Source organism: Megalops cyprinoides, chromosome 17, assembly GCF_013368585.1.
Source record: "Megalops cyprinoides isolate fMegCyp1 chromosome 17, fMegCyp1.pri, whole genome shotgun sequence".
Classification (NCBI taxonomy): Eukaryota; Metazoa; Chordata; class Actinopteri; order Elopiformes; family Megalopidae; genus Megalops; species Megalops cyprinoides.
Window position 1 is genome coordinate 5,474,453 of NC_050599.1, and position 26,229 is coordinate 5,500,681.

Genomic DNA, 26,229 nt, shown 5'->3' on the forward strand with positions numbered 1-26,229 from the left:
TCATCCCACAGGCGCTCGATGGGGTTGAGGTCAGGGCTCTGTGCAGGCCAGTCAAGTTCTTCCACACCGAACTCATCAAACCATGTCTTTATAGTCCTTGCTTTGTGCACTGGGGCACAGTCATGTTGGAATAGAAAAGGGCCTTCCCCAAACTGTTGCCACAAAGTTGGAAGCATAGCGTTGTCCAAAATGTCTTGGTATGCTGAAGCATTAAGATTGCCCTTCACTGGAGATAAGGGGCCTAGCCCAAACCCTGAAAAACAGGTGTGGCCAAATACTTTTGTCCATATAGTGTGTGTGTGTGTGTATACATATATAATCACTATAATCACTTTTCTAATATTAACTTAGGGATAATATTCCACAGTTCACCTTTATTTTTAATATAATTTTTTACCCATTTAGTTTTAAATGTAACTGTCTGTGATATAGGAAACTTATGAAATAATATTTGGGTATGTTGACGAATGAGAAGATCACATACATCAGATTGTAACAGAGCACTGTACACGTAGCATAGTGGTTTTTCCAGAAGAAAACAAAAGACTAGGCAACTTGGGAACATCCGTCACATTTATTTGAAATATCATGTCAAAAATAGCATGTCTCCCGCACAGTATTTTAAAATGAAGAATGTTTACATCAGATTTCACTTACACTAACACAGCTTTTATTGGACAACAGCATTTAACAGCAATTGTGAGACATGCCATTGTTGTAATAAGTTGCTGATCAGGCAACAACCTGTGACTCTTTGTTAGAGTTACACACCTGTCAACCCTTTCTATCAGTTTGATTACTGTTAATCAATGCACATTCTGATATGTGTAAATATATCCCCTTTGAAATGTGCGTGGCGAAGAAGCAAGTTGCAGTGGTTTTGTCCTTTTTATGTGACACATGTATTTGACATCAACTGTCATGGAACATAGTGATGTAACACAAAGATGATTCTTGCACTGATCAGATCTGTACACATTGTTCAATAAGTATGTTTTTCCACTGTTTTTTTTTCTCTAGGATAATACAACTCTTTTTTTATTTAATTCTCCTCTGAATAATCTGCTCTTTTATTTCTTAAACTATTGTTTCTGTTATTCCAACTGTGAATTTATATTGTGATTGGCACCATCCTGAAGTTTGATATTATGTGTTGTATATCACTTTTGTGTTGTGATGGAAATAAGAAATGTATTTTTAGAACCAGATAAGGTGCTCTCAAAAGCATAGAGACATTATGGAGTTCTTTCTGCACCAGGTGCATCAACAGGGGCATTTCTTTAGACTGATTGTGGAATATACTTAGGACAGCACTTCACTCTCAGCCAATTAAAAACTGTATTCTGTGTACATTTTTTACAATAGCTACACAACATATTTAAGGTGATATAATGCATCCAAGGTCAGCAGTAATCCATTGACAAAGTAATTATACAAATACAAACATGCTCACTTTAGGTCACTTAAAAACATAACTTGTTGGTCTGGAATAATCATCAAATTATTCATTCCATATATAGCCTCATCTGACAAGAATTGCTATAAAATATTTCACCACAAATTATTATTTTCAAAGCTTTTCTAAACCAACTGTAAAAGAAGGCATAAACTACAGGGTTAAAGGCTGAATTTAAGTAACCAAACCAAAAAAGGGCATCATACATAAGTGGAGGAGCAGAATAGCCAGTGAAAGGGTCAATGATGCTACACAGGAAAAATGGGGTCCAGCACATGAGGAACACTCCAACCACAATCGACAGAGTTTTTGCTCCTTTTCTTTCTTGCTTAGACACTCTGTACTCATTTGTCCCCTCCGTGTCAAGCTGTTTTGTCAGCTGTTTAATGGCCCTAGCCTGTCTTCGGGCGACCATGTAGATTTTAAGATAAATGCACAACAGAATTAGAGCTGGAAGGAAAAATGAAAGTGCAGTGATAATTGTGTTTGACTCCCGGTTAAACACCAATGCACAGCTTCCAAGACATGTCACCTGTGCTACTACGGAATCGTTAAAGCCTTTCATGTACAGTTTAGAAAAAATCAGTGCATAAGCAAAGATGACAGGGAACACCCAGCTGGTAGTGAGCATAATGAGGATGGTGACTGAGCTGATGATGGACCTGTACATCAGTGGATTACACACGGCAAAATACCGGTCGATGGAGATGAATGACAGGTGGAAGATGGAGCAGATGCTCAGCATCAGATCAGTGCTGGTGTGTATTTTGCACATGAAGTCGCCCAGGTACCAACAGCCCAGGACAGTGCGTACTGCACTGCAGGGCATCACAAACGCTCCCATAAAGAAGTCGCACACTGCCAGCGAGAGGATGAGATAGTTTGTGGATGTGTGCAGCTGCTTAAAGTGTGCTATGGAGGTGATGACCAGAAGGTTCCCGCTCACCGTTGCCATCACGGCCATCCCTGTGAACAAGAACATGAGAAACTGTATGCTCAGAGGCCGAAATAATTTCTCACATGATCCACTCAAGGACTCATAGCAAAACTGTGTTTCAGTGAATGACATGCTGTTGAAGTTTGTGCCATTAGTAAAATTCATCCTTAAGACCTTGGGAAAAAGAAAGAGAAAACAGTGATTAGGTGTTGTAGTTTTAAAATGTTTACAGCAAGATCCTCCTAATAAATGAAATCAATAGCCATAGACATTTGCAGAAGAGAGAAAGAATTAGCTTTATAGCTGATATAAAGGCAAGAAAGAACCTGCCAAAAGGGGGCTCAGCTCTGAAAATACATTCATCTCGTCACCATGCGCCATCTCTTTCCAGCTGCTAGTCATTAATGTATAAGTCTAAAACCAGTTTTAATAGTAGACAGCATTAAAGCAGAAAGATATTTTCCTGTCACAATAGCAAATATAAAATCAATTGTATTCACTTATTAAAATAAATAAGATGAAGACATTGAACAGTAAAGTCAAAATATTCAGCACGTGTACTAAATATACTTCTAAAACACCTACCTAATATATGTGCCAAGTCATGTTATTGTAGAACAGCATATGTATTAACTTCCTCTATGCAGTGTGATGAAGTCCTAAAGCATACAAGTCCTGTTAAATCACACAGACACCTGTGTATATGCATCAGGAATATGTCCTTTAAAAAGATCCACAACTTTGATTTCTATGAGACAGTTCTTCACTGGGAACCTATTGGAACAACTAGTTTAATGGCAGACATGATTAAAGCAGAAAAGAGTAAATAAGTATGATTCAATGACATAATTCTAATATTCAGAATGCGCTTTAATGGAATTATATGCCAATTATACAAAAACTTATATTGTCATAGAAACATATTTCCTGTTACAATGTTGTTATAATTTTACTAGCCATAGTCGCAAATGCAAAATAAATTGTATTTATTCATTAATTTAAATTAGATGAAGACATTCAACTGTAAAGTCAAAATATTCAGCATATATACAGCATCCAGTTTTATAATTCTTACCTGATAAATATGCTAAAGCATTTCACTGGAGAACTGCATGTAATAACTTCTCTTGCAGTGTAATGAAATTACAAGTAGCTAATTCCTGATCAATCACACAGACACAGAAGTATATACACGAAGAATATGTCATTTAATAAGATGCACAGCTTTTGTTATTTCTCTATTGCCCGTTCATCATTTTGAGGCAACTTATATCCCCTATTTCAGTGAAAGGTGCCGCCCACATCAGTGACAAGCTGGACACCTTTGGGAGGTGATGATATCAACAATCTATGACACTGAGGCCTAGATACATATAATCTAACTAAAAGTACCTGGGATCTCTTTGTTTACTGTACAGAATTCATTGAGGACGTACCGTAAGGGGTGGCAAGGGGAATGGCAGTAATTATGTGGGAATTGAGACAAGGCCACCCTTGCCTTAGAGACATTTTTGTTTTTTCAGCAACACAAAAGGTCTTTCATTTTCATCAAGATTACATGCCTATGGTGCATTAGCTGTATATAGCACAGTGCAATAGTTGTCTATCACTAATTGTTGTACAGACCCACAGACTGCACTCACAGAAATCATTTAAATCATAAGCTGTGCGTTTTTTTTTTTTTTTTTTTTTCTTATTTTGACTGAAGTTATAATAATAAACATTGCTACAACAATGAAACCCAGAATGTGAAATAAAAGACGCGCATCCAACTCCACAGACTGAGCCCTATGGCCCAGGATCATAACCAGCTAATGCATTCACTTCAGTATTTTCCCCCTGATTGTATTCACAAGAAATACAACAATACAGGACATCTGTTTTGTCTTCACAAAACCCCAGAATGAAGACTGGATGATGTTTGCTGAAATCTCTGAACGTGATGGATCAATGCCATACAGCTGACAAAGACGGCGAAAATCACTGAAGGGAAGAAGTTACCACACTATAACGGTAACAGAGCATAGCTTATTTTAACTGGTAATAATTTTACTAATAACAGCGGGCTTTCTAAGTACCATTGTGGCAGGCTTTAGCTATTCATATATTAATGTGAGTGTTAGAAGGATGTATCATTTCCATCTGTGTCTGTTACTGTTTGTATGTATCTGTAATCTCTACCTCGATATCTGTATAACTATTCATCAATAAGATGTGGGCATGGTTAAAATATAACACAAAGCTGTAATAGGGTGAATCAAAACAAACTAATTTAGTTTGCATTCAGACAGATTTCATTTTAGTTTCCCAAGACTTCATATACCAACTCTGGCCATGACAAGTAAAAAATTGCGACCACGTTTGCAAAAAAAAAAAAAAAAAAAAATCGTATATGAAAATATTTTTTCACAACACAAATATGTTAACATCTTCATCAGCGGAAACTTTGCTTTCAAAAACTTACTTAAATATTTACTTAACAGGTTACTATGAAAAATTTCAGTGCCTTTTCCCAATTTTAATAATCAGGGGGCTGTAAATTTTGTTAAAATGAGTGAAATTGTTGACTTTCCTCCCCAAATGGCGTTTGTATAGCAATGCGCTAACATTGCGCAGCCAGTGACCCTGCAGTATCAACCAAATGACCAGATGTAGCCAACTAATAACATACCTGAAGGGAAGCTGCTGGATAAATTTGGTAAACTGGTAAATTTGTCTAATGTTTAATGTCTAAGTACATATAGCAACCGAATACGTATATGGTTATTTACTTTATTCCCCTGAGGACAACATATTTTGCTGTGTGAGTCTTCAGCAACCTGCCCACTGGTTAGTACATGTGTGAAGTAACCGATAGTTTGCATCAAAATCAGATTGCTGAAAAGTTTTAGCAGCGTGTAGGCCGAGTTCAATGCATGTAATGGTGTAAACAGATAACAGTTAAATTCCTGCGTAAATTGGGACCACCATCCGCTATTGTGAGTGAGACATATTCTGATTGACGAATAGAATTTGAGGCTTTTGTTTTATATGGAACAGCTGTGGGGGGCCTACACCACAGGGATTGATAACATAGATAAATTATCCGGTACTTGCTTTGTTTAATTAACGTGTTTAAAGTGATTTAAATTATATTTTCCTTTTTGTAGGCAATGTGTGGTTCATTACAATGAGGAGACATTATTTTGATAATTGTAATGCGACAAGTTGGCTAGCCTCTAGTACGCTACATGGCTAGGTTGCTAATAACAAACTTTTTATTTCTTTTGATTTTAGCAAATTTCACTGAACTGGACATCATGCAGTAATTTATGTTGACTCCCAGTGTGGTTGAATGTCCCATTTTGCAGGTACGTTGCAATATTGTGTTTTTATTATCATCATTTTGGCGAATTGGTAAAATAAGTTGATGCTAAAAAGCCGGATGGTTCGGCTACGAGCTAGCGGATTAACACGTTGCTGCTAATCGCCTGTGTCGTGATATTGTCATATTGGTTATTGTTTTCATTGGTTAAAAAAGTATGGACATTCATGCATGTGGCATGTTGGCAGCAACACATGTACCTGTGCGGTCACGGTGTGTGTAGGTGTCCTACAGCAGACGGATTGGTATCTGCTGTAGCAAATGCCAGTGAACCGGACACTATTCAATCATTTATGCTGACTTCTGATGTGGAAGTGTGTGCCATTGTGCAGAATATACGCTGAATGCTCCATCCCCCTCGTCTTCTTCGCAATACCTGAGACAGCGAGCGCGACCAAGATGGGGAGATCACAGTAATTTAATGAAATTTCCATCTTCTCTGGCTTTTTGCCAGTGTTAAACTTGAACATAAAAGTAGTTTTTGTTAATGATTTTTTTCTGTTGTGATGCCAAAACTGACTGTTGGAGACTATTAGAAGTTTTACAGCGTTTGTTTTTGTAAAAACATACAAGCATAAATACAATGATGGTTTTTTGTTGATGCTTGGAACATACATACAGTAGGTTATGAGATACATACTAAGCATTATTCAATGGTTGATGTCAATTCTTGGATGTTAACAGCTATGATGAAACATGCAGTTGTCATATTAAGTTCCTGATATGGTACCAACACCTATGAAGCCTTCCTATGAGTTTGATTACTGTTAATGATTGTGCTGTGCCATCGTGAAGACACCCCCTTTAGAATGTGTGCTAAGAAGTAAGTGGAAGATTGTGTCCTTTTAAAGTACATTACGTGACATTGTTGTCATTTAACAGATACTCTTATCCAGAGCAACTTATATGGGTTGCAGTTTTTACATGGTATCCATTTGTGTAGCTGGATATTTACTCAATAAGTTAATCAAACCACAACCTTTCAGTTACGAGCCATGTTCCTTACCACTGTGCTGCACTGCTGTTCATTAAACTAAGTAAAACATATACAATGTGACAATAACTGTGAAATGGCGCATAGCAAAGTTAAATAAATGGCTGTTCTACAATCAGATTTGTCATGCTCACATATAGATATATATATTTTTAGTGTAGTTTTGTATGTAATTTACAAGGAGCTTTTAGGGGGGTTTTTTGGCCTTTTAGAACTAGGTAATGTGTGCTCCAATGCATCGGATAGAGTTCTTTCTACACCAGCTGCAACAAGAAGGTGTTTCTTTACATTCATTATGAAATGTGCCTTAGAACCTCACTCCATTCTCAGTGAATTAAGGTCAGTGTATTTACAGCAATGCATGCAAAGACAGCAGTAATCCTTCCGATCAATTACACAAATAGACACAGGCTCACTTAAAACAGTCACGTAAAAAAAAGCATAACTTTTTGGTCTGGAATAATAAATTACTCATTCCACGTATAGCCTCGTCTGACAGGAATTGCTATAAAATATTTCACCACAAATTATTATTTTCAAAGCTTTTCTAAACCAACTGTAAAAGAAAGCATAAACTACAGGGTTACACACTGAATTGAAGTAACCAAACCAAAACAGGGCATCGAAAAGTACTGGAGGAATAGAATAACCAGTGAAGGGGTAAATTAAGTAGCACAGGAAAAATGGGGTCCAGCAGAAGAGGTAGACCCCAACCACTATCGCCAGGGTTTTTGTTCCTCTTCTTTCTCGTCTAGATACACCAGACTCATTTGCTCCCTCTGTGTCAAACTTTTGTCTCAGCTGCTTAATGGCCCTAGCCTGTTTTCTGGCAACTGTGTAGATTTTAAGGTAAATGCACAGCAGAATCAAACTGGGAAGGAAATATGAAAGTATGGTGGAGACCGTTGATGTCACCCAACTAGACAACAATATGCAGCTTCCAAGACATGTCATCTGGGCTATTACGGAATCGTCAATGTCCCTCATTAAGAAGCCGGAGAAGATCATCCCATAAGCGAAGACGGCGGGTACCAGCCAACTGGTGGTGAGCATAATGATGATGGTGACTTTGTTGACGATGGACTTGTACATCAGTGGGTTACACACGGCGAAGTATCGGTCGATGGAGATGAATGACAGGTGGAAGATGGAGCAGATGCTCAGCATCATATCAGTGCTGGTGTGCATTTTGCACATGAAGTCGCCCAGGTACCAACAGCCCAGGACAGAGCGTACTGCACTGCAAGGCATCACAAACGCTCCCAGAAGGAAGTCGCACACTGCCAGCGAGAGGATGAGATAGTTTGTGGATGTGTGCAGCTGCTTAAAGTGTGCTATGGCGGTGATGACCAGAAGGTTCCCACTCATTGTTGCCAATATGGTAAACCCCATGAACAAAAACATGAGAAACTGTATGCTCAGGGGCCGAACTAATTTCTCACATGATCCACTGATGAACTCGAAGCAAAACTGTGCTTCAGTGAGTAAAATGTCATTTGAGCTGTCTGAAAAATTCATCCTTGAGGCCTTGGAAAAAAAGAAAGATAAAGCATTGATTAAGTATCATTGTTTTAAAATGTGAACACCAAGGTCCTCCTTATGAATGAAATCAAAATTGTCAGAGACAGTTGCAGAAAAGAGAAAGAATTAAATGATATAAAAAGCATTTACTTACCCAATAAATGTGTCAAGGCATGATATTTGAGAGATGAATGCATTAACTTCTTTTATGTAGTATAGTGAACAGGTAATTGCTGGTCAATCACACAGGCATTACATGAAGAATGCGCCATTTAAAGTGATCTTGAACTTGCATGAATTCTGTGAACCTGTGATCCGTTCTTCATTGTCAAACGACTTATATACCCGAACATTCAGTGAAAGGGGACACCCACATCGATGACAAGCAGGGTGACTTTTGGAGGTGATGATGTCAACAATTTGTGAAACTGAGGCCTGCATACATTTGATCTGCCTGAAAGTGAATGGAATCTCTGTTTACCGTACAGAATTCACTGAGGACGTTCAGTAAGGAGCGGTGAGGGGAATAGCAGTGATTATGTGGGAATTGAGACAGTGTCACACTAGGATTGATGAGTACCAAAGGCTTTTTTTGTCCAGCAACACAGACGGTCTTTTGTTTATGTTCATCAGGGATAGATGTGGTGCATCGCAACAACAACAACAACAACAACAAAAAATCCTGGTTTACATTAATATTGTAAAAAATTTCTAAATTTAGTCGAAAAGATATCAGGTGTAGTATCATTTATGTTCAGTGAATAACAGCTAATAATGAATTATACAGAATGTGAAATAGGTTGAATATCCGAGTCCACAGGTTGTGCCCTATGGCCAGGAATCCAAATTCAGTTTAATTATATTACTGGCCATTCTCTTACATTTATACTTACATTTATTTAGCAGACGCTTTTATCCAAAGCGACGTACAAAAATGAATACAGTAAGTATAGCGACAGTACGGGGACAGGATGTGTACAGTTCCACAATGAGACAGTACTTCTCAGCTGAAAGCAAGGTGTGTTTGAGGACACAGTACGGCCTGATTTGTACAACTACAGCGTACAGGGCAACTAATACGATACACTTTCAAACTTCAAACAGCGCAATGAGTGTCAGAGTAAAGGCGGCAACAAGAAACAATTCAAAAAGCACACAAATCTCTTCAAATAGCTGTCTCACCAAATAATGCCACTTTTATGCCAACTCTTAAAAAATAAAGTCTTCATATACACCTTACTTAAAAAAACACATCCATATAACCATGGCAGTGTACATCCTTGGATAATTGTGGTTTGCAGATGAGCTATATTATAATACATATTTATAATTTTGATGAAAAACATGATGTAGAATCATTATGTTGTAGCTCACAGATCATTTCATAGCAAAATCAAAACCACCAGACAGAAGCTTTTATATATGGAACCAGTCTTTCTCCAGTATGTTTATGGTTCCAGAATCCAGACAAATGTAATTAAACACAAACGCCACATTTAGGTATTTTCTTTCTTTATTTATTTTTTTGTACGTGTCAGTAACTTGGCATATACAGAATTTTTGTAGTTTGCTAGTAAGTTTTTGTAGCTAGCTAGCAAGTTGTTTTGGCTAAATTTTATAGCTGATTATATAGCTAGGGACCTAGATGAATACCCAGTTAGCTAATTAGTGTGCTAGGCTACCAGTGAAGAGGCACAAGATCGGATGGAGAGTCTTAAAGGGGTTTTTATTACCTTAGAGATAACAGGGCATACACTTATCTTTCAGCCTTTAGAAAACCTAGAGAATGTCTAATTGCCTTCATAGCGCTAACACAGGAGTTGACATTAATGGAGACAAACACGCTTAACATCCTTAAGACCTTGGGGGGAATAAGAAAGATAAAATATTGATTAGGTTTCATCATTTCAAAATGTCTACTCCAAGATCCTCCTTATAAATGAAATCAGAATAGTCACAGAAAAGAGAGAGAATTAACTTCACCTTTGATATAAGAGCAGAACGTACTCATCAAGAGGACACTCTAGAACCTCTCTTTCCAGCTAGTAGATGCTTCAGATAAAAATTACAGACTGTTGTGTTTCTGTGTTTTCCACAGGAAACTATTGGAAGTCTAACAGTTAAATGGCAGGCAGAACTGAAGCAGAAAAAGGGAAAATAAATGTAATGCAGTGCCCTAATTCTAATGTTTTGAATGCATGTTGTATTCATGCAACTATTTAGTCATTAACATAAATGAAATACAGATATTGACATTAATGGAGACAAACACGCTGTTGCAAAGTGCTGAAACAAGAAAATTTAGCCATGACAAAAATAGCACATTAAAAGTTAAAACAATTTAAAAAAATACAAATGACATAATGAACCGTAAGTATCCTGTTACATACCAAGATAAGGTATTTAAATTAGAATTAATTAATTAGAAGATTAAAATATCTTTTGCCCTTTGCATTTCCCACTCTTTCTGAAAGATGCAATATTGGAAAATATTGAATTTTCCATCACATATACAAATTTACAAGCAGATTTTATTTTTATAGTTGATTTTTATACAGTCTAAGTCTAAGACTTAATTAAGCTCTATACATGTAGCACAGTGGATTTTCCAGAGGAAAACAAAAGGGAAAATCAAAAGGGAAAATCAATAACATTTATTTGAAATATGTCAAAAGATCTGCACAAACAATTTAGTATGGATTTAGTTACCATGTTTTTTTTTTGTTTTGTTTTTTTTTTTGGAGACTGGCATTTAGTCTATCAGTTGTGATGTCAAATCCGACAGTCATGAGAGACTGACTCTTATTGGAGGTTTTTGTTTGTCTAAGGGAAATTTTATCTATTTTTTGTCTCTCAGTTTGCTAACTACAATTGAGTATACATTCTACTAAGTGTGAAAGCATCCCTTTTAAAATTTAGGTTTGTCCAATGCAAGTCGCATTTGTTTTTGTTCTTCTTATGGGAAATGTGCATTTGACGTTAATTGTTCTGGAACACAGTATTGTAAAACATGATAATGATTATTGCACTGATCATGCCATGTGGATATGCAGATATATTCCTCTGGAGTTTTGTATGTATTTTTCCAACAAGTAGCTTTTACTGTTGTTCTTCTGCAGGTTAGTAAATTAATTTCTATTTATTGCCCCTCTGAATTATTTGCCATCTGTTTTATTTCTTGAACTATTCTGTTTTATTTTTTGAACTATTTTTCCTCCTGGTAATTCATAATATGAATGTTAGTATTCTGCAGTTTACTTTTGTTTGTTGTATATCACTGTTGTATTGCAACGTCAATGACAAATACACTTTCTGATGCTCACCAAATGCAAAGGGATGTTTGCATCTACACAAGTAGAGTTCACTCTACACAAACTGCAGCACTAAAGTTTTACTTTAGATTGATTGTGAAATGCATTTAAGTCTGCACTCGTCGATCTTAATAAATTAAGACTGGTGGATTTTGATAAATTTTTGAGGAGTTATTCGATATAAGTTACATATTGTATGCGAAGACAGATACAGATACACTCATGCTCACTTTAAACAATCACTTAAAATATGACTGGGTCTAGAATAATAATGAGCAAAATATTCATTCCACATACAGCCTCATCTGACAAGAATTGGTATGAAATATTTCACCATAAATGATTATTTTCAAGCCTTTTCTAAACCAACTGTAAAAGAAGGCATAAACTACAGGGTTAAAAGTTGAATTGAAGTAACCAAACCAAAACAGAGCATCAAACAAAAGTGGAGGAAGAGAGTAGCCAATGAAAGGGTCAATTATGTGGCACAGGAAAAATGGCATCCAGGAAGCGAGGAAGACTCCAACCACTATCGCCAGGGTTTTTGCTCCTTTCCTTTCTTGCCTAGATAACCTGGACTCATTTGCTGCATCCTTGTCAAGCTGTTTTGTCAGCTGCTTAATGGACCGTGCCTGTCTTCTGGCGACCAAGTAGATTTTAAGGTAAATGCAGAGCAGAATCAGACCTGGAAGGAAAAACGAAAAGATGGCGGAGACTGCTGCTGACACCTGACTAAAGAACACTGGGCAGCCTCCAACACACTTCACATGTGCTTCAAAGAAATCCTCAATACCTCTTATATTGAGTTCAGAGAAGATCATCCCATAAGCAAAGATGGCGGGTACCAGCCAACTGGTGGTGAGCATAATGATGATGGTGACAGAGTTGATGATGGACCTGTACATCAGTGGGTTACACACAGCAAAGTAACGGTCAATGGAGATGAATGACAGGTGAAAGATTGAGGAGGTACTGAGCATGATATCAGTGCTGGTGTGGATTTTGCACATGAAGTCGCCCAGGTACCAACAGCCCAGGACAGAGCGTACTGCACTGCCAGGCATCAGAAACAGCCCCATAAGGAAATCACACACTGCCAGCGAGAGGATGAGATAGTTTGTGGATGTGTGCAGCTGCTTAAAGTGTGCTATGGAGGTGATGACCAGAAGGTTCCCACTCATTGTTATCAGTATGGTAAACCCCATGAACAAGAACATGAGAAACTGTATGCTCAGGGGCCGAACTAATTTCTCACATGATCCACTCAAGGACTCGAAGCAAAACTGTTTTTCAGTCAATGACGCGCTGTTGTAGTTTGAACCAATTGAAAAATTCATCCCTAAGTCCTGGGGGAAAAAGAAAGATGAAACAATGATTAGGTTTCAGTTTCAAAATGTCTACACCAAGAACTTCCTTTTAAATGAAATCAGTAATCGTAAACAGTTGCATAGAAGAGAAAGAACTAGCTTCACAAAAGCAGGAGAGTACTTGTCAAGAGGACACTCAGAAAATACAGTTTTCCCATCAATGTGTGACATGTTTCCAACTGCTAGATGAGAAGCTTAAGATAAAATTAAAGATTGTTCCATTTCAGTGTTTTCCATGGGAGTCTGTTGGAAGTTTAAAAACCAAGGCATCCACTTCAATGGAATTATAAGCTCAACAACATGACAAAATATCTTCATTTTAAATATGAAAAAGACAATGAATTCAACATATTCAGCATATATACACCATCCAGTTTTATAATACTTACCTCATAAATATGCTAAAGCATGTCATTGGAAAACTGCATGTATTCTTTTTATGCAGCTTAATGATGTCAGAGAGTAGATACTTCCTGATCAATCACACAGTCACCTGTGTGTACATGAAGAGTATTTCATTTAAAAAGATCTACAATTTCTTTGAACATATAATCTGTTCTTATTGGAGAACTGGATGTGTTAACTTCTTCTATAGTGAAACAAACTTCCAAAGCGTACTGCGGGAGTCCTGTGAAATCACACAGACACCTCTGTATATGCATCAAGGAAATGCCATGTAAAAAGATCCCAAACCTTGATTTGTATGAGCCTGTTCTTCATTGTCAGGCAACTTATATCCCCTATTTCAGTGAAAGGTGCCACCCACGTCTGTGACAGGCTGGACACCTTTGAGAGATGATGATATCAACAATCTATGAAACTGAGGCCTAGATACATATAATCTAATGAAACATGACTAGGATCTCTTTGTTTACGGTACAGAATTCATTGGGGACGTACAGTAAGGGGTGGCGAGGGGAATAGCAGTAATTGTGTGGGAACTTGGATCAGCCTTGGATCAGAGACTAGTAGAGACTACATTTTCCCAGCAGCACAAAAGGCCATTAAAGTTCATCAGGCCTTGGTGCAGTGCATTCTACCAGTATTATATCTGGATAGTACATCTTTGACTGGATCTATTGGATGAATAAATTTAATAGAGGCCTCTTTCACGTTGTGAGAAAATATTTGCTAGGCAGCATGCATATTGTTTTACATTTTGTAGCATATATTGTAGCATATGTGCATGTGTACATATTTTCCTTGTTAACTGTTACATTTCTCATGAGTGATTTGCTCACCATCAAGTAATATCTTGTGTTTAAACACTGCTCAATCTCTGGGACTTGCATGAATAGCAAATTCCTTTAATGTGAGTGGAATTTCATATTTTTTGTGAAATGGAATGCAATTATATAACTGACTATTCTCTTCAAATTGCTGTCTTACCAACAAAATACCGTTGTTATACTGCCTTTAAAAAAGTTTTGTTCTTAAACCTTATGGCCTTAATATTCTGAATTAGGCATTTTCTTTTGGAAAATTGTGCTACTGTGCAATTTATGCAAGTAAACTACCTGTTCATTACCTGTTCATACTTAATTGGAATCTTGTTCACATCAAAATAACATTTCAATAAAAATTCCATACCACCCACTTTGTAAAGATAGTTTCTTAACAATTTAGTTTTAAATATAATATAGCAAACTATATAGTGTAGCAATATGGCTGCCATTGTGTATGATACAGCTGGCTTATAAAATCACTGTCAATCCAGGGTAAGCCCATGAATGAGAAGACCACATCCATATAATCATGGCAGTGTAGATCCTTGAAAAATTATGGTTTATAACTAAACTTTACTTTTACCTATTTATAATATTGATGGAAAACATGATATAGAATCATTATGTTGTAACCCATAGATCATTTGATATCAAAATCAAAACCTCTGGACAGAATCTTTTATAGAGGGAATCTAGTTGTTCTGCACTATATTAATTGCTTCAGGCAAAAGTAATTGAACATAAAAACCACCCTCACTTCAGATAGTATAAGGGACTAGAAAGGAAAGTTTGAGAAAAAACTTTCACTTGGCTTGAAAAAGCCTAGCACGGCAGTAGCTAGTACTTGGTTTGTTCTTCTTACTGTCTTAAAACATTATCTTAATTGTGCTCCTATTTTTGTGAGTGTTTCAACTGACGTATGAAAAGATATTATTATGAAAAGGTTACCTGTAGGTAACCTGACATACCTGACATACACAGCATCTTTGTAGTTAGCTAAAAAGTTGTTATAGCTAGCTAGCTGGTTATTATGGCTAGATAGCAAGTTATTTTAACTCAATTTTATAGCTAATTATATAGCTGGGCATCTAGATGAATACCTGGCTAGCTAACTTGTGTGCTAAGGTACCAGTGAGGAGGCAGGAGGCCGAGATTGAGGATCTTTAAGAGGTCTTCACTACCTGGAGTGACACGACATGGAGACAAACAGACATTTGCAGTGTGTTCCGTTACATGCTAGGATATACAAATTATAAAAATTAGAATTCGTATTTCACCGTTGGCCGAAGACGTAGTGCAGTAAAATAGCTTTTCCCCCTTTCCCCCCTTCCCCACTCTTTTCGGAAGATGCAATATTGGAGCATATGGGATTTTCCATCACTTATACAAGTTTGCAAACAAGCTTTATTTTTTATAGTGGAGTAGTGAAGACATAGAACAGTAAAACAGCTTTAGCCCCTGTCATTCACCTGCTCTTTCCAGAAGGTACAGTATTACACCCACAGCTGTTTCTCCTGAATTTCCCACTGCATATTGAATCACATCTATTTAAAATCTCAAAAAAAAAGTCAGAAAAAGTCAACAAAATCTCTTGTGCAGTACTTTTAAGATAAAGAATGTATGAGAACAGCATTTAGTCTATCTGTTATGACATCAGTTCTAACTGTCATAAGAGACTGACTTTTACTGGAGACTTTTGTTAGTCAAAGGGAAATTTCATGGTATGTTTTTCTAAAAATTTACGAGCATAAATAGAATGATAGAATAGAGTGTGCATACAGTAGGTTGTGCGATAGATACTAAGCATTTTTCATCGGTGGATATCAGTTCCTGGATGTTAGAAGCAATTATGAGACGTGTAGTTGGGGTATTAAGTTGCTGATCGGGCGTCAGCCTGTGACCCTAGAGATAACACAGCTATCTATTTACTTTTTTTTTATTACAGCTGAGTGTGCATTCTGTTAAGTGTGAAAATATCCCTTTTAATATTTCTCTTCGGAAGAGACAAGTGACAGTTGTTTTGTTCTCTTTGTATGAAATGTGTTTGACACCAGGATGCTGTGGAACATAGCAATGTAAAAGAGATGATAATTGCACAGATCAGATTTGTCAGGTGGAAATGTAGATAATTTCTTGTGTATTTTTTATGTATTGTACAACAAGAACCCTTTACTGGTGTGCTCTCTGCAGAATAATATTATTTTCTATTCGTTGTTCCTCTGAATAGTCTTCCATCCGTTTTATTGAACAATTTTTTTTCCATTGTTCCCACTGTAAATTTGTTAGAATGATGACATTCTAAAGTTTGCATTTGTGTGTCATTCATGCATCACTGTTGTGCTGTAATGGCAATAACAAGTTTATTTTTAGAACCAGCTAAGGTTCTCTCAAAAGCATAGAGACACTGTGGAGTTCTTTCTTCACCAGCTGCATCAACAGGGCGTTTCTTTAGATTGACTGGGGCCGTCAGAAACTGAGATCAGTGTATTTTGAGCTTTTTTTTGCAGTAACCACTCAGTGTATTTAAAGTGATGTAAATTATACATTGACAGTAGTAACCCATTGACAGCAATACACAGGCACATACATGCTCACTTAAAGCTCGCACTGAAATCATAACTGTTTCGTCTAATTATAATAAGCAAATTATTCATTCAATATACAGCCTCATCTGACAAGAATTGTTGTGAAATATTTCACCACAAATTATCATTTTGAAAGCTTTTCTAAACCAACTGTAAAAGAAGGCATAAACTACAGGGTTGAAAGCAGAATTCAGGTAACCAAACCAAAACAGGGCGTCAAACAACACTGGAGGAGTAGAATAATTTAGAAAGGGGTCAATTATGTAGCACACAAAAAATGGGGTCCAGCAAAAGAGGTAGACCCCAACTACTATTGCCAGGGTTTTTGCTCCTTTTCTTTCTTGTCTGGATACCCTGGACTCATTTGCTGCATCCGAGTCAAACTGTTTTGTCATTTGTTTAATCGCCCTAGCCTGTCTTCTGGCCACTGTGTAGATTTTAAGGTAAATGCAAAGTATGATGATACTGGGAAGGAAAAATGAAAGTGTGGTGGAGACTGCCGCCGACACCTGACTAAAGAACACAGGGCAGCCTCCGAGACACTTCACATGCGCTTCAAAGAAATCCTCAGCGCCTCTCATGTTGATTTCAGAGAAGATCATCCCATAAGCAAAGATGGCGGGTACCAGCCAACTGGTGGTGAGCATTATGGTGATGGTGACAGAGTTGATGATGGACCTGTACATCAGTGGGTTACACACAGCAAAGTAACGGTCAATGGAGATGAATGACAGGTGGAAGATGGACGAGGTGCACACCATGATATCAGTGCTGGAGTGGATTTTGCACATGAAGTCGCCCAGGTACCAACAGCCCAGGACAGTGCGCACTGCACTGCAGGGCATCACAAACACTCCCAGAAGGAAATCGCACACTGCCAGTGACAGTATGAGATAGTTTGTGGATGTGTGCAGCTGCTTAAAGTGTGCTATGGAGGTGATGACCAGAAGGTTCCCACTCATTGTTGCCAGTATGGTAAACCCCATGAACAAGAACATGAGAAACTGTATGCTCAGGGGCCGAACTAATTTCTCACATGATCCACTCAAGGACTCGAAGCAAAACTGTTTTTCAGTAAATATGTTGTTGAAGTTTAAACCATTTGAAAAATTCATCCGTAAAGCCTAGGGAAAAAAAGAGAGAAAAGCTATTAGCTATTGTTCTTTCACAGTATTTATAGTGAAATCCTCCTCTCTGATTGAAATCAGTAATCAGACAGGTGCAGAGAAGAAAAAGAATTGGCTTCACCTTTGATGCATAAGTAAGAGGATGGCTGTGAAAATGACGGATCAGATCAGAAAATACATTCACCCATCAACATGACATCTCTTTCCAGCCACTAGTAAAAATTAAAGAAGGTTCCATTTCAGTGTTTTCCATAGGAATCTATTGGAACAACCAGTTTCATGGCAGGCACGAGTAAAGCAGGAAAGAGTAAATAAGTATGATTCAATGGCCTAATTCTAATATTCAGAATCCACTTTAATGCAATTATATCCCAATTATATAAAAATTTATGTTGTCATATAAAAATATTTTCCTGTGACAATGTTATAATTTCACTAGCCATAGCCGCAAATGCAAAATAAATTGTATTTATTCATTCATTTAAATTAGATGAAGACATTCAACTGTAAAGTCAAAATATTCAGCATATGTACAACGTCCATTTTTATAATCCTTACCTGATAAATATGCTAAAGCATTTCACTGGAGAACTGCATGTAATAACTTCTCTTGCAGTGTAATGAAATTACAAGTAGCTAATTCCTGATCAATCACACAGACAGTGAAGTATGTACACGAAGAACATGTCATTTAAAAAGATGCGCAGCTTCTGTGATTTCTCTGAACTTTTTGCCCGTTCATCATTTTGAGGCAACTTATATCCCCTAATTCAGTGAAAGGTGACGCCCACATCAATGACAAACTGGGACACCTTTGGAAGGTGATGATATCACCAGTTTGTGAAACTGAGGCCTACATACGTTTGATATAACTGAAAGTGAAGGGGATCTCTTTGTTTACCGTACAGAATTCACTGAGGATGTACAGTAAGGGGTGGCGAGGGGAATAGCAGTGATTATGTGGGAACTGAAACAAGGTCACCTTTGCAGTACACACCTCGCCCACATTGGCACATCCCATCTGATGCCTGTGTACCTTGTGAAAAGATGCCAGTGAAGAGACATGGTAGATCAAGATAAAGTTTAAGTGGTGTTTATTATTTGGGAGGTAAAAGGACATGCACTTATGTCAGTCTTCAGGAAAGCTATAGAGCTGGCAAAGCCCATCTGTAACCCAGGAGTCTCCATTAATGGAGGCAAATATATGGACAACTGTGGTAACAAACACACATCTGCAAACAAGGTGACAGGAACATTTAGCTATAATAACAGTAGTACAACAAAAGTTGTTAAAAGTTCATTAATAAAACCCACAACAGCAAAACATGAATGGTAACTGTCCCGTTGCATGCTGAGTTATAGTGTCATGATTATTTGCTGCCACAATAGGTTATGGGTTTGAATGATATTCTGATGTAGTGTGATAGAGGAGAATCGTGGCAATGTTTAATTATTATGCCTTTAAAGTCTGGAAATGATGGGTATCTTGACAGGGATAACTGGCTGAAAAATAACTTATGTAACCAGTGAGAAATAGTAATCCATTGCCGACCTTATTTTTTTAGCTACCTGACTAGCAGTCTCAATTTTCTTAACTTATTAGCTAAGCAGGTAGCATACGCAGAGGTCAGTTATAGCAGCCCAACTATTATTATTTATCATTTATTATTATTATTATTATTATGTTTTTAATTATTTTTTTTCCCTTATTTATGTAGCCCTATTTGGATTAAACATTGGGCTCTTCCTGTAGCAACATGCTCTGCAGTTGTGTGGGATTGCAGAAGTGCAATGAATACAATATTCATACACTTGTACGTTAACAATGGCTATTTTCTGCTGTAAAATAGTTTTTTTTATCTCAATATTTTGGCATATTTTGTATTTCTTGAACTATTTTTTGCTGTTCTTTCTCTAAATGTATATTCAGAGTACTGGTATTATAAAAGTTTATTTTTGTGTGTTGTACATCACTGTTGTGCTGTGATGTCAATGATAAATACAGCAAAGGGATATTTCAGAGTTCTCTCTTCACCAACAGCAACAACAAGCTTTTTCTTTAGACTGACTGTGAAATATACTTAGGATAGTGCTCTTCAATCTAAATAAATTAAGATCAGTTACATAATGCATGTGAAGACAACAGCAATACATTGACATGTATTTAAGTTAAACAGATTCAACAAGTAATTCATGTCCTGCTTTGAAAGGCTGTTTGTGTTGGAAAGCATTGTCATGACATAGGTAAATTTAGAGTGGTGATGCACTTTCACCACAATTTTCCCACATTTTGCTTTCATCATCAATTTGTCAAATGGTCACATAAAACATAAACAAAAATTTGGGTCTGGAATAATAACCAAATTATTCATTCCACATACAGCCTCATCTGACAAGAGTTGCTATGAAATATTTCACCATAAATTATTATTTTCACAGCTTTTCGAAACCAACTGTAAAAGAAGGCGTAAACTACAGGGTTAAAAGCAGAATTAAGGTAAGCAAACCAAAACAGGGCATCAAACAACACTGGAGGAACAGAATAGCCAATGAAAGGGTCAATGATGTTACACAGGAAAAATGGCGTCCAGGAAGCAAGGAAGACTCCAACCACAATCGACAGAGTTTTTGCTCCTTTTCTTTCTTGCCTGGATACCCTGGACTCATTTGCTGCATCCGTGTCAAGCTGTTTTGTCATTTGTTTAATGGCCCTAGCCTGTCTTCGGGCAACCGTGTAGATTTTAAGGTAAATGCACAACAGAATCAGACCTGGAAGGAAAAATGAAAGTGTGGTGGAGACTGTTCCTGACACCTGACTAAAGAACAGTGGGCAGCCTCCAACACACTTCAAATGTGCTTCAAAGAACTCCTCGCTGCCTTTTATATTGAGTTCAGAGAAGATTATTCCATAAGCAAATATGGCAGGGATCACCCAACTGGTGGTGAGCATAATGATGATGGTGACAGAGTTGATGATGGACCTGTATGTCAGTGGGTTACACACAGCAAAGTAACGGTCAATGGAGATGAATGACAGGTGAAAGATGGAGGAGGTGCTCAGCATGATATCAGCGCTGGAGTGGATTTTGCACATGAAGTCGCCCAGGTACCAACAACCCAGGACAGTGCGCACTGCACTGCCAGGCATTACAAACACTCCCATCAGGAAGTCGCACACTGCCAGCGAGAGGATGAGATAGTTTGTGGATGTGTGCAGCTGCTTAAAGTGTGCTATGGAGGTGATGACCAGAAGGTTCCCACTCATTGTTGCCAGTATGGTAAACCCCATGAACAAGAACATGAGAAACTGTATGCTCAGGGGCCGAATGAATTTCTCACATGATCCGCTCACGGACTCGTAGCAAAAGTGTGTTTCAGTAAATGAAATCCCGTTGTAGTTCGAGCCATTTGAAACAGTCATCCTTAAGGCCTTGGGGAAAAAAGGAAGATGAAAAGTGATTATCCAAGTTTCAAAATGTTTACAGCAAGATCCTCCTAATAAATGAAATTGATAATGATAGACAGTCACAGAGAAGAGAAAGAATTAGCTTCACATTTTATATAAAAGCAAGAAATTACCTGTCAGGAGGACTCAGCTTCAGTGTCAGTGTTTTCTGTTGGAATCTGTTAGAAGTCTAACAGCCTTTTTAATGACAGACAAGATTAAAGTAGAAAAGAGTAAAATAAATGTAAAATAAATGTAATGCAGTGACCTAATTCTAATGTTCTTTATGCACTTGAATGGAATTATATGCTCAGCATCAAGGAAATAGACATATTTTTCTGTCATAGTGGCATTATAATGTCAGTAGCCACAACGGCGTAAAAGAACTTGTAATCGTTCATCAAATGGAATGAGATGAAAAAGTTGAACAGTGAAGTCAAAAGCATTCAGCATATGTACAGCATCCAGTTTCATCATACTTACTTGATAAATATGCCAAAACGTCATTCGAAAACCGCATGCAGTAACTTGCATAACGGTATGCAGTGTAATAAAATCAAAAAGCAGATCATTCCTGGTCAATCACATGTGTACACCCGTGTATATATGCAAGAAGAAAGTATGTCATTTAAAAAGATCCACAGTTTCTGTGAACCTTTTGCCCATTCTTCATTTTCAGGCAACTTATATCCCTTAATTCACTGAGAGGTGACGCCCACATCAATGACAAGCTTGATCCCTTTGGGAGGTGATGATGTCGACAATCGATGAAACTGAGGCCTAGATACATTTAACCTAACTGAACATGAATGGTTCTTCTCTGTTTACCATACAGAATTAATTGAGGACATACAGTAGGGGGTGGCAAGGGGAATGGCAGTAATTATGTGGGAATTGAGACCTTTGTTGACCTTGGATCTTTAATCCAAGGTCAACCTTGGATTAAAGACTACTAGAAGTTTTTTTTTTTCTTTTCAGCAAAACAAAAGGCCTTTTTTTAAGTTCCACAGAATTGGACATTTTGCATTGTAGTAACAAAATCTCTATAAATTTTAAAGCCAAAACCTAATTATAAAGGTGTAAGGAAGTAAAGTCTTGATAAATGTGTACTTCTGGCTATGAATGAGAATTACATATAGGAAATTTTTAACTAAACTATGCCCCCTCATTCAGTATTTTGTATGTATTTTTTATGGCTGTTATTGTGTTTGATTTAAACTTGTGTTTGATTTGACCTTTTTTTAAAATTAATAACAATTTTAACCTTTGGGTATGTTGGATAGACATAATGAACATAACTCTTTGTTGCTAGGTCTCTTGTAAATTGGTTGATGTAATCCAATCTAATCTAGAAAGCGGACTGTTGGGGCTCCTGGGTGGCTCAGTCAGCAAGGCTTTAGCCATTTTCTCATGTGAACTCTGGACAATGTCTGGAGAATTGGGTCGAGTTGCCCTTTCGTACCTGTAGCATACAACAGGAGATTGTCCATGTCAGACATGTCCATGTCATCTCACCTACTGGAAATACTCCATTTGCTTTAGGCGAGGGGTGGTGCCAGGACATGACGCAAAGAATGGCGTCTTTGTGTAAATGACCCTTCTTCTTCGCCCTCCGATGTTTGTATTCTTCATTTTGTTTGTTTCGCGACAGCTGCGTGATAGAAATGTCATCAACATGCCCACTCGCTTGCTGTGAATTCTCCAGACAATGACCTGCTCTATTCACACAAGGACTCAATCGGACATTACACAGACTTTGTACTAGGGATCTGGCAGGATAAAGTCCGTTTAATGTCCGGTCCAACTGATTCAGACATTGCATTCTCACATACAGCTCCTCCAGGTAATGTCTAGATAGGTTCAGGGTTGCAGTGCATGTCTGAAAGGGACTGTTGATTCCAGTGGCTTGGATTCTAAACCAGCCATGTCATGTAATGATAATGACCAGAATTCCACAACAACGGAACAATTCACCTCTCTCAGGCATGAATCTCAGAGATTCATCAGGCATCTACAAATTGCTTGGATGATGTCAGTGGTGTAGTGTCCATTCTCTGGTGAGCACCCACTGTGCTACAGTGTGCTATACGACTGGCTGTGTGTGAGTTGTGTGGCTGGGCTGTGTGAGTGTATCAGAGGATTGCAGTAATCTCCCTTCAGCATTGTATTGCACAGGCCATCTAATATAATTAAAATGCCTAATATGAAAGTCTGGTTATCCTCCATCAGTTACACATAATTAGACAGATATCTATCACAAAACCAGATCATAGCAATGTCAAAAGTCAAAAGTATCAGAGAATTTATTATCCACTAGCAGATTGCCAAACCAATTAGACTTATACAGTATGTCACATTTCAGACAGACATTAATGACTTTATAAAGGCCAGTCTACATTCATATTATCAAATACCTTACAGACTACGATGGACATCAGCAGGGTGTTTTCTGTATCGGTAATAAAAAACATGGCTAGGCAGGCTGGTTAGTTTTAGGCAGGCATGGAGAACCCTTTCTAAGTATCCATTTGTTTATCTGGAATGCAAAGGGTTAATGTGATAAAGTACCTCTGCTTTGATACTGATGTAGCTGTATATTTGTGCAGTTGTATATTTGTAGTTGCATTCGTGGATTCAAAGTTTTTTAAAGGCAAAACCAAATGGGTATCTCTGAAAATTGGTGTGCATTGTGAATAATTGCAGATTTCACTTGGACATACAGATCAGATCTGATCGCTTGCAATATATAATGCGGACAGTCAATCAGGAAGATCAGATTCTGATCGGATATGCAAAAAATCGAATTTGGACTGACAGTGTGAACCTAGCCTTAGTGAAGAAAGCAAATGTTTTGCATCATCCTTGCAATGCCTAAGACATGTATGATGTAACACCTCATATCAATTGACTTGTTTGATTTCATCCCGAATCACAGTCTAATATGTTTACAGACAACGGCAAACTTATCAATTGCCTTGCTAATCTCCTCCTACGACTACTGTTTTAGGCTTTTAAAATATATATTTTATGTCTAGAAAATTCTGCCGATGATTGCATGTGAGCGTACATAGTGCCTCTATTATGTGCAGCTTACAGTGACTCCCATTATTGTCAACTATTTGTTTTCCAATCTGCTATCGCGCGTTAATGTCAACAAGGCCCTGTTTGATTAATCTGCTGAGACAGACCTACAGACACTCAGATAAAGGTGTTGCTTTGCCAGTCTGTTTGGTGCTTAGATGCAGGAGCCGGGAGCTCCAGGGGAACCAGTTAGCACTTTCACAGCAGGTTGGACTTTAATGACTGTCTAACTCTCTCAGGCGTCCGGTTAATTAAAGGTGTCGGCGCACGCCATCATGCTAAGTGATGTAATCGCCTCATCTCAACGAATTGCCTCTCCTTTGGGGAAGTGGGGAAGTGAAGTTTTTTTTGTAGTGAAGGACAGCTAGGTGGAATGATTCATAATGTGAGCGTCATGCAGGTACAAGCTCATAGACATTGTCCATAGGCCGGAGCAAACATAATCGATATTGACAGGCTTCCTGTAAGTTTCGAAATGTTAACACATTTAAGACACACATCAACAATTAGATTAATAGTTGACAGAGGGAGTGCAGGGTTGGGGTTAATGGGTTTTTGAAGTTTATTCACCAGTTCATTTATTCGCCCATTTTATTCCCTTTGAGCATTTCATTTATTACACTATACTATGCCAGTGAATAAAGACCTCTAGATTTTCTAAAAAAAAAGCAGCTTTATTGTAACTGAATTAATATACGTATAAAAGCAATGCTGAGTGCCAGTAGATTTTATAAAACGGAGTTGCATTAAAAGCACTTTTATAAGAGAGGCCACATTTCTGAGGCCTGCCACTGTAAGGTGACTATTGTTCTGACCAAAGTGCTGTGATGTTTATTTTAGGCATCAATATATCAATCATGAGTTATTGGGCAACTAATGCTTTTATTTTCTGTTACTAAGTAATGTTGGACTGATTGTTTGATATGTGGGATCACAATGAAATGCTGACAGAAACACTGCATTTGGGAAAACAAAGAACAAACAGGTAAAAAAAAATGTGAATGACAGTGAGCCCAAAAAAAACTACATTTTGTTGAAACCATTTCAAAGTTGAAAACACAGTGAAGGACACTCTCAAATGCATGGTTTCGTTTATGACGAAGAGACTGGTTGTAAGAAACACCCAGGGGGGAGACCCAGGACAGAGTGTGAAGGCTCTTGTACGTGACTGTGAACATCATCTTAGTAATACCTAAATGAAGACATGAAGACAAAGTGCAAAGTATGCAGGGGAATAAAGCTCCAGTATTCACAGCATAAACAAGCAGTTGATTTTTTCTATAGTCTGAGTATCTATTAGAAACCCTTTATCTGGCTTTCTTATTGTTCTTATATTGCAAATATACCACTGAATATAAATGCTGTTTGTAATATGTATTAGTATGTACAGCAATATGTACTGAAATTTTAAATGAATAACACTGAGTGAAGTTTATTACTACCAAATGTCTTACAATACTGTACTGAATCAATTTATTAAGTTATGTAGTGAATGTCAACACAGCAATTGAAGTATGAACACATACACACACACACACACACACACACACACACATGCCCACATATACCAGAAGCAGCATAGACAGTAGCAGTATATTGGCAGTAAGTTGTGGTTAAGGAACCGGGGTTGTAACGGATGGTTGCTGGATCAGTTTCCAGGCAACAACATGACTGATGTACCATTGAGGAATATTTGTATTTCTTTAGTAAAATATACAGCTGTATAAAACATGAGTATATATAAATTGTATACTTTGCAAGATGCCCTGGGTCAGGGAGACTGTTAAGCAAATAAATAACAATAAGCAAAGTACT

General features: G+C 37.6%; 5 protein-coding genes across 5 annotated transcripts; all 5 read right to left on the minus strand.

Moving 5' to 3' along the window:
* Window positions 1-1,505: 1,505 nt before the first annotated feature.
* LOC118792748 (trace amine-associated receptor 1-like) lies at window positions 1,506-2,567 on the minus strand. The gene has a single exon (XM_036550663.1). The coding sequence runs from the start codon at window positions 2,556-2,558 to the stop codon at window positions 1,506-1,508; it is 1,053 nt and encodes a 350-aa protein (XP_036406556.1). The 5' UTR covers window positions 2,559-2,567.
* A 4,655-nt stretch (window positions 2,568-7,222) lies between these two features.
* LOC118792741 (trace amine-associated receptor 1-like) lies at window positions 7,223-8,269 on the minus strand. The gene has a single exon (XM_036550653.1). The coding sequence runs from the start codon at window positions 8,267-8,269 to the stop codon at window positions 7,223-7,225; it is 1,047 nt and encodes a 348-aa protein (XP_036406546.1).
* A 3,598-nt stretch (window positions 8,270-11,867) lies between these two features.
* On the minus strand, window positions 11,868-12,929 carry LOC118792549 (trace amine-associated receptor 1-like). The gene has a single exon (XM_036550427.1). It carries the CDS (start codon window positions 12,918-12,920, stop codon window positions 11,868-11,870), a length of 1,053 nt encoding a protein of 350 aa, XP_036406320.1. The 5' UTR covers window positions 12,921-12,929.
* Window positions 12,930-14,979: 2,050 nt separating this feature from the next.
* Window positions 14,980-17,723, minus strand: LOC118792502 (trace amine-associated receptor 1-like). Its single transcript, XM_036550367.1, has 2 exons — window positions 16,853-17,723; window positions 14,980-14,987 (listed from the first exon to the last, which is right to left on the minus strand). Exons 1-2 carry the CDS (start codon window positions 17,721-17,723, stop codon window positions 14,980-14,982), a joined length of 879 nt encoding a protein of 292 aa, XP_036406260.1.
* A 2,533-nt stretch (window positions 17,724-20,256) lies between these two features.
* Window positions 20,257-21,309, minus strand: LOC118792364 (trace amine-associated receptor 1-like). Its single transcript, XM_036550197.1, has one exon. It carries the CDS (start codon window positions 21,307-21,309, stop codon window positions 20,257-20,259), a length of 1,053 nt encoding a protein of 350 aa, XP_036406090.1.
* Between the last annotated feature and the right edge of the window lie 4,920 nt (window positions 21,310-26,229).

Excerpts from the sequence above, each read along its gene's own strand:
- LOC118792748 (XM_036550663.1), bottom strand. The coding sequence starts at position 2,558 with ATGAATTTTACTAATGGCACAAACTTCAACAGCATGTCATTCACTGAA.
- LOC118792741 (XM_036550653.1), bottom strand. The coding sequence starts at position 8,269 with ATGAATTTTTCAGACAGCTCAAATGACATTTTACTCACTGAAGCACAG.
- LOC118792549 (XM_036550427.1), bottom strand. The coding sequence starts at position 12,920 with ATGAATTTTTCAATTGGTTCAAACTACAACAGCGCGTCATTGACTGAA.
- LOC118792502 (XM_036550367.1), bottom strand. The coding sequence starts at position 17,723 with ATGAGTGGGAACCTTCTGGTCATCACCTCCATAGCACACTTTAAGCAG.
- LOC118792364 (XM_036550197.1), bottom strand. The coding sequence starts at position 21,309 with ATGACTGTTTCAAATGGCTCGAACTACAACGGGATTTCATTTACTGAA.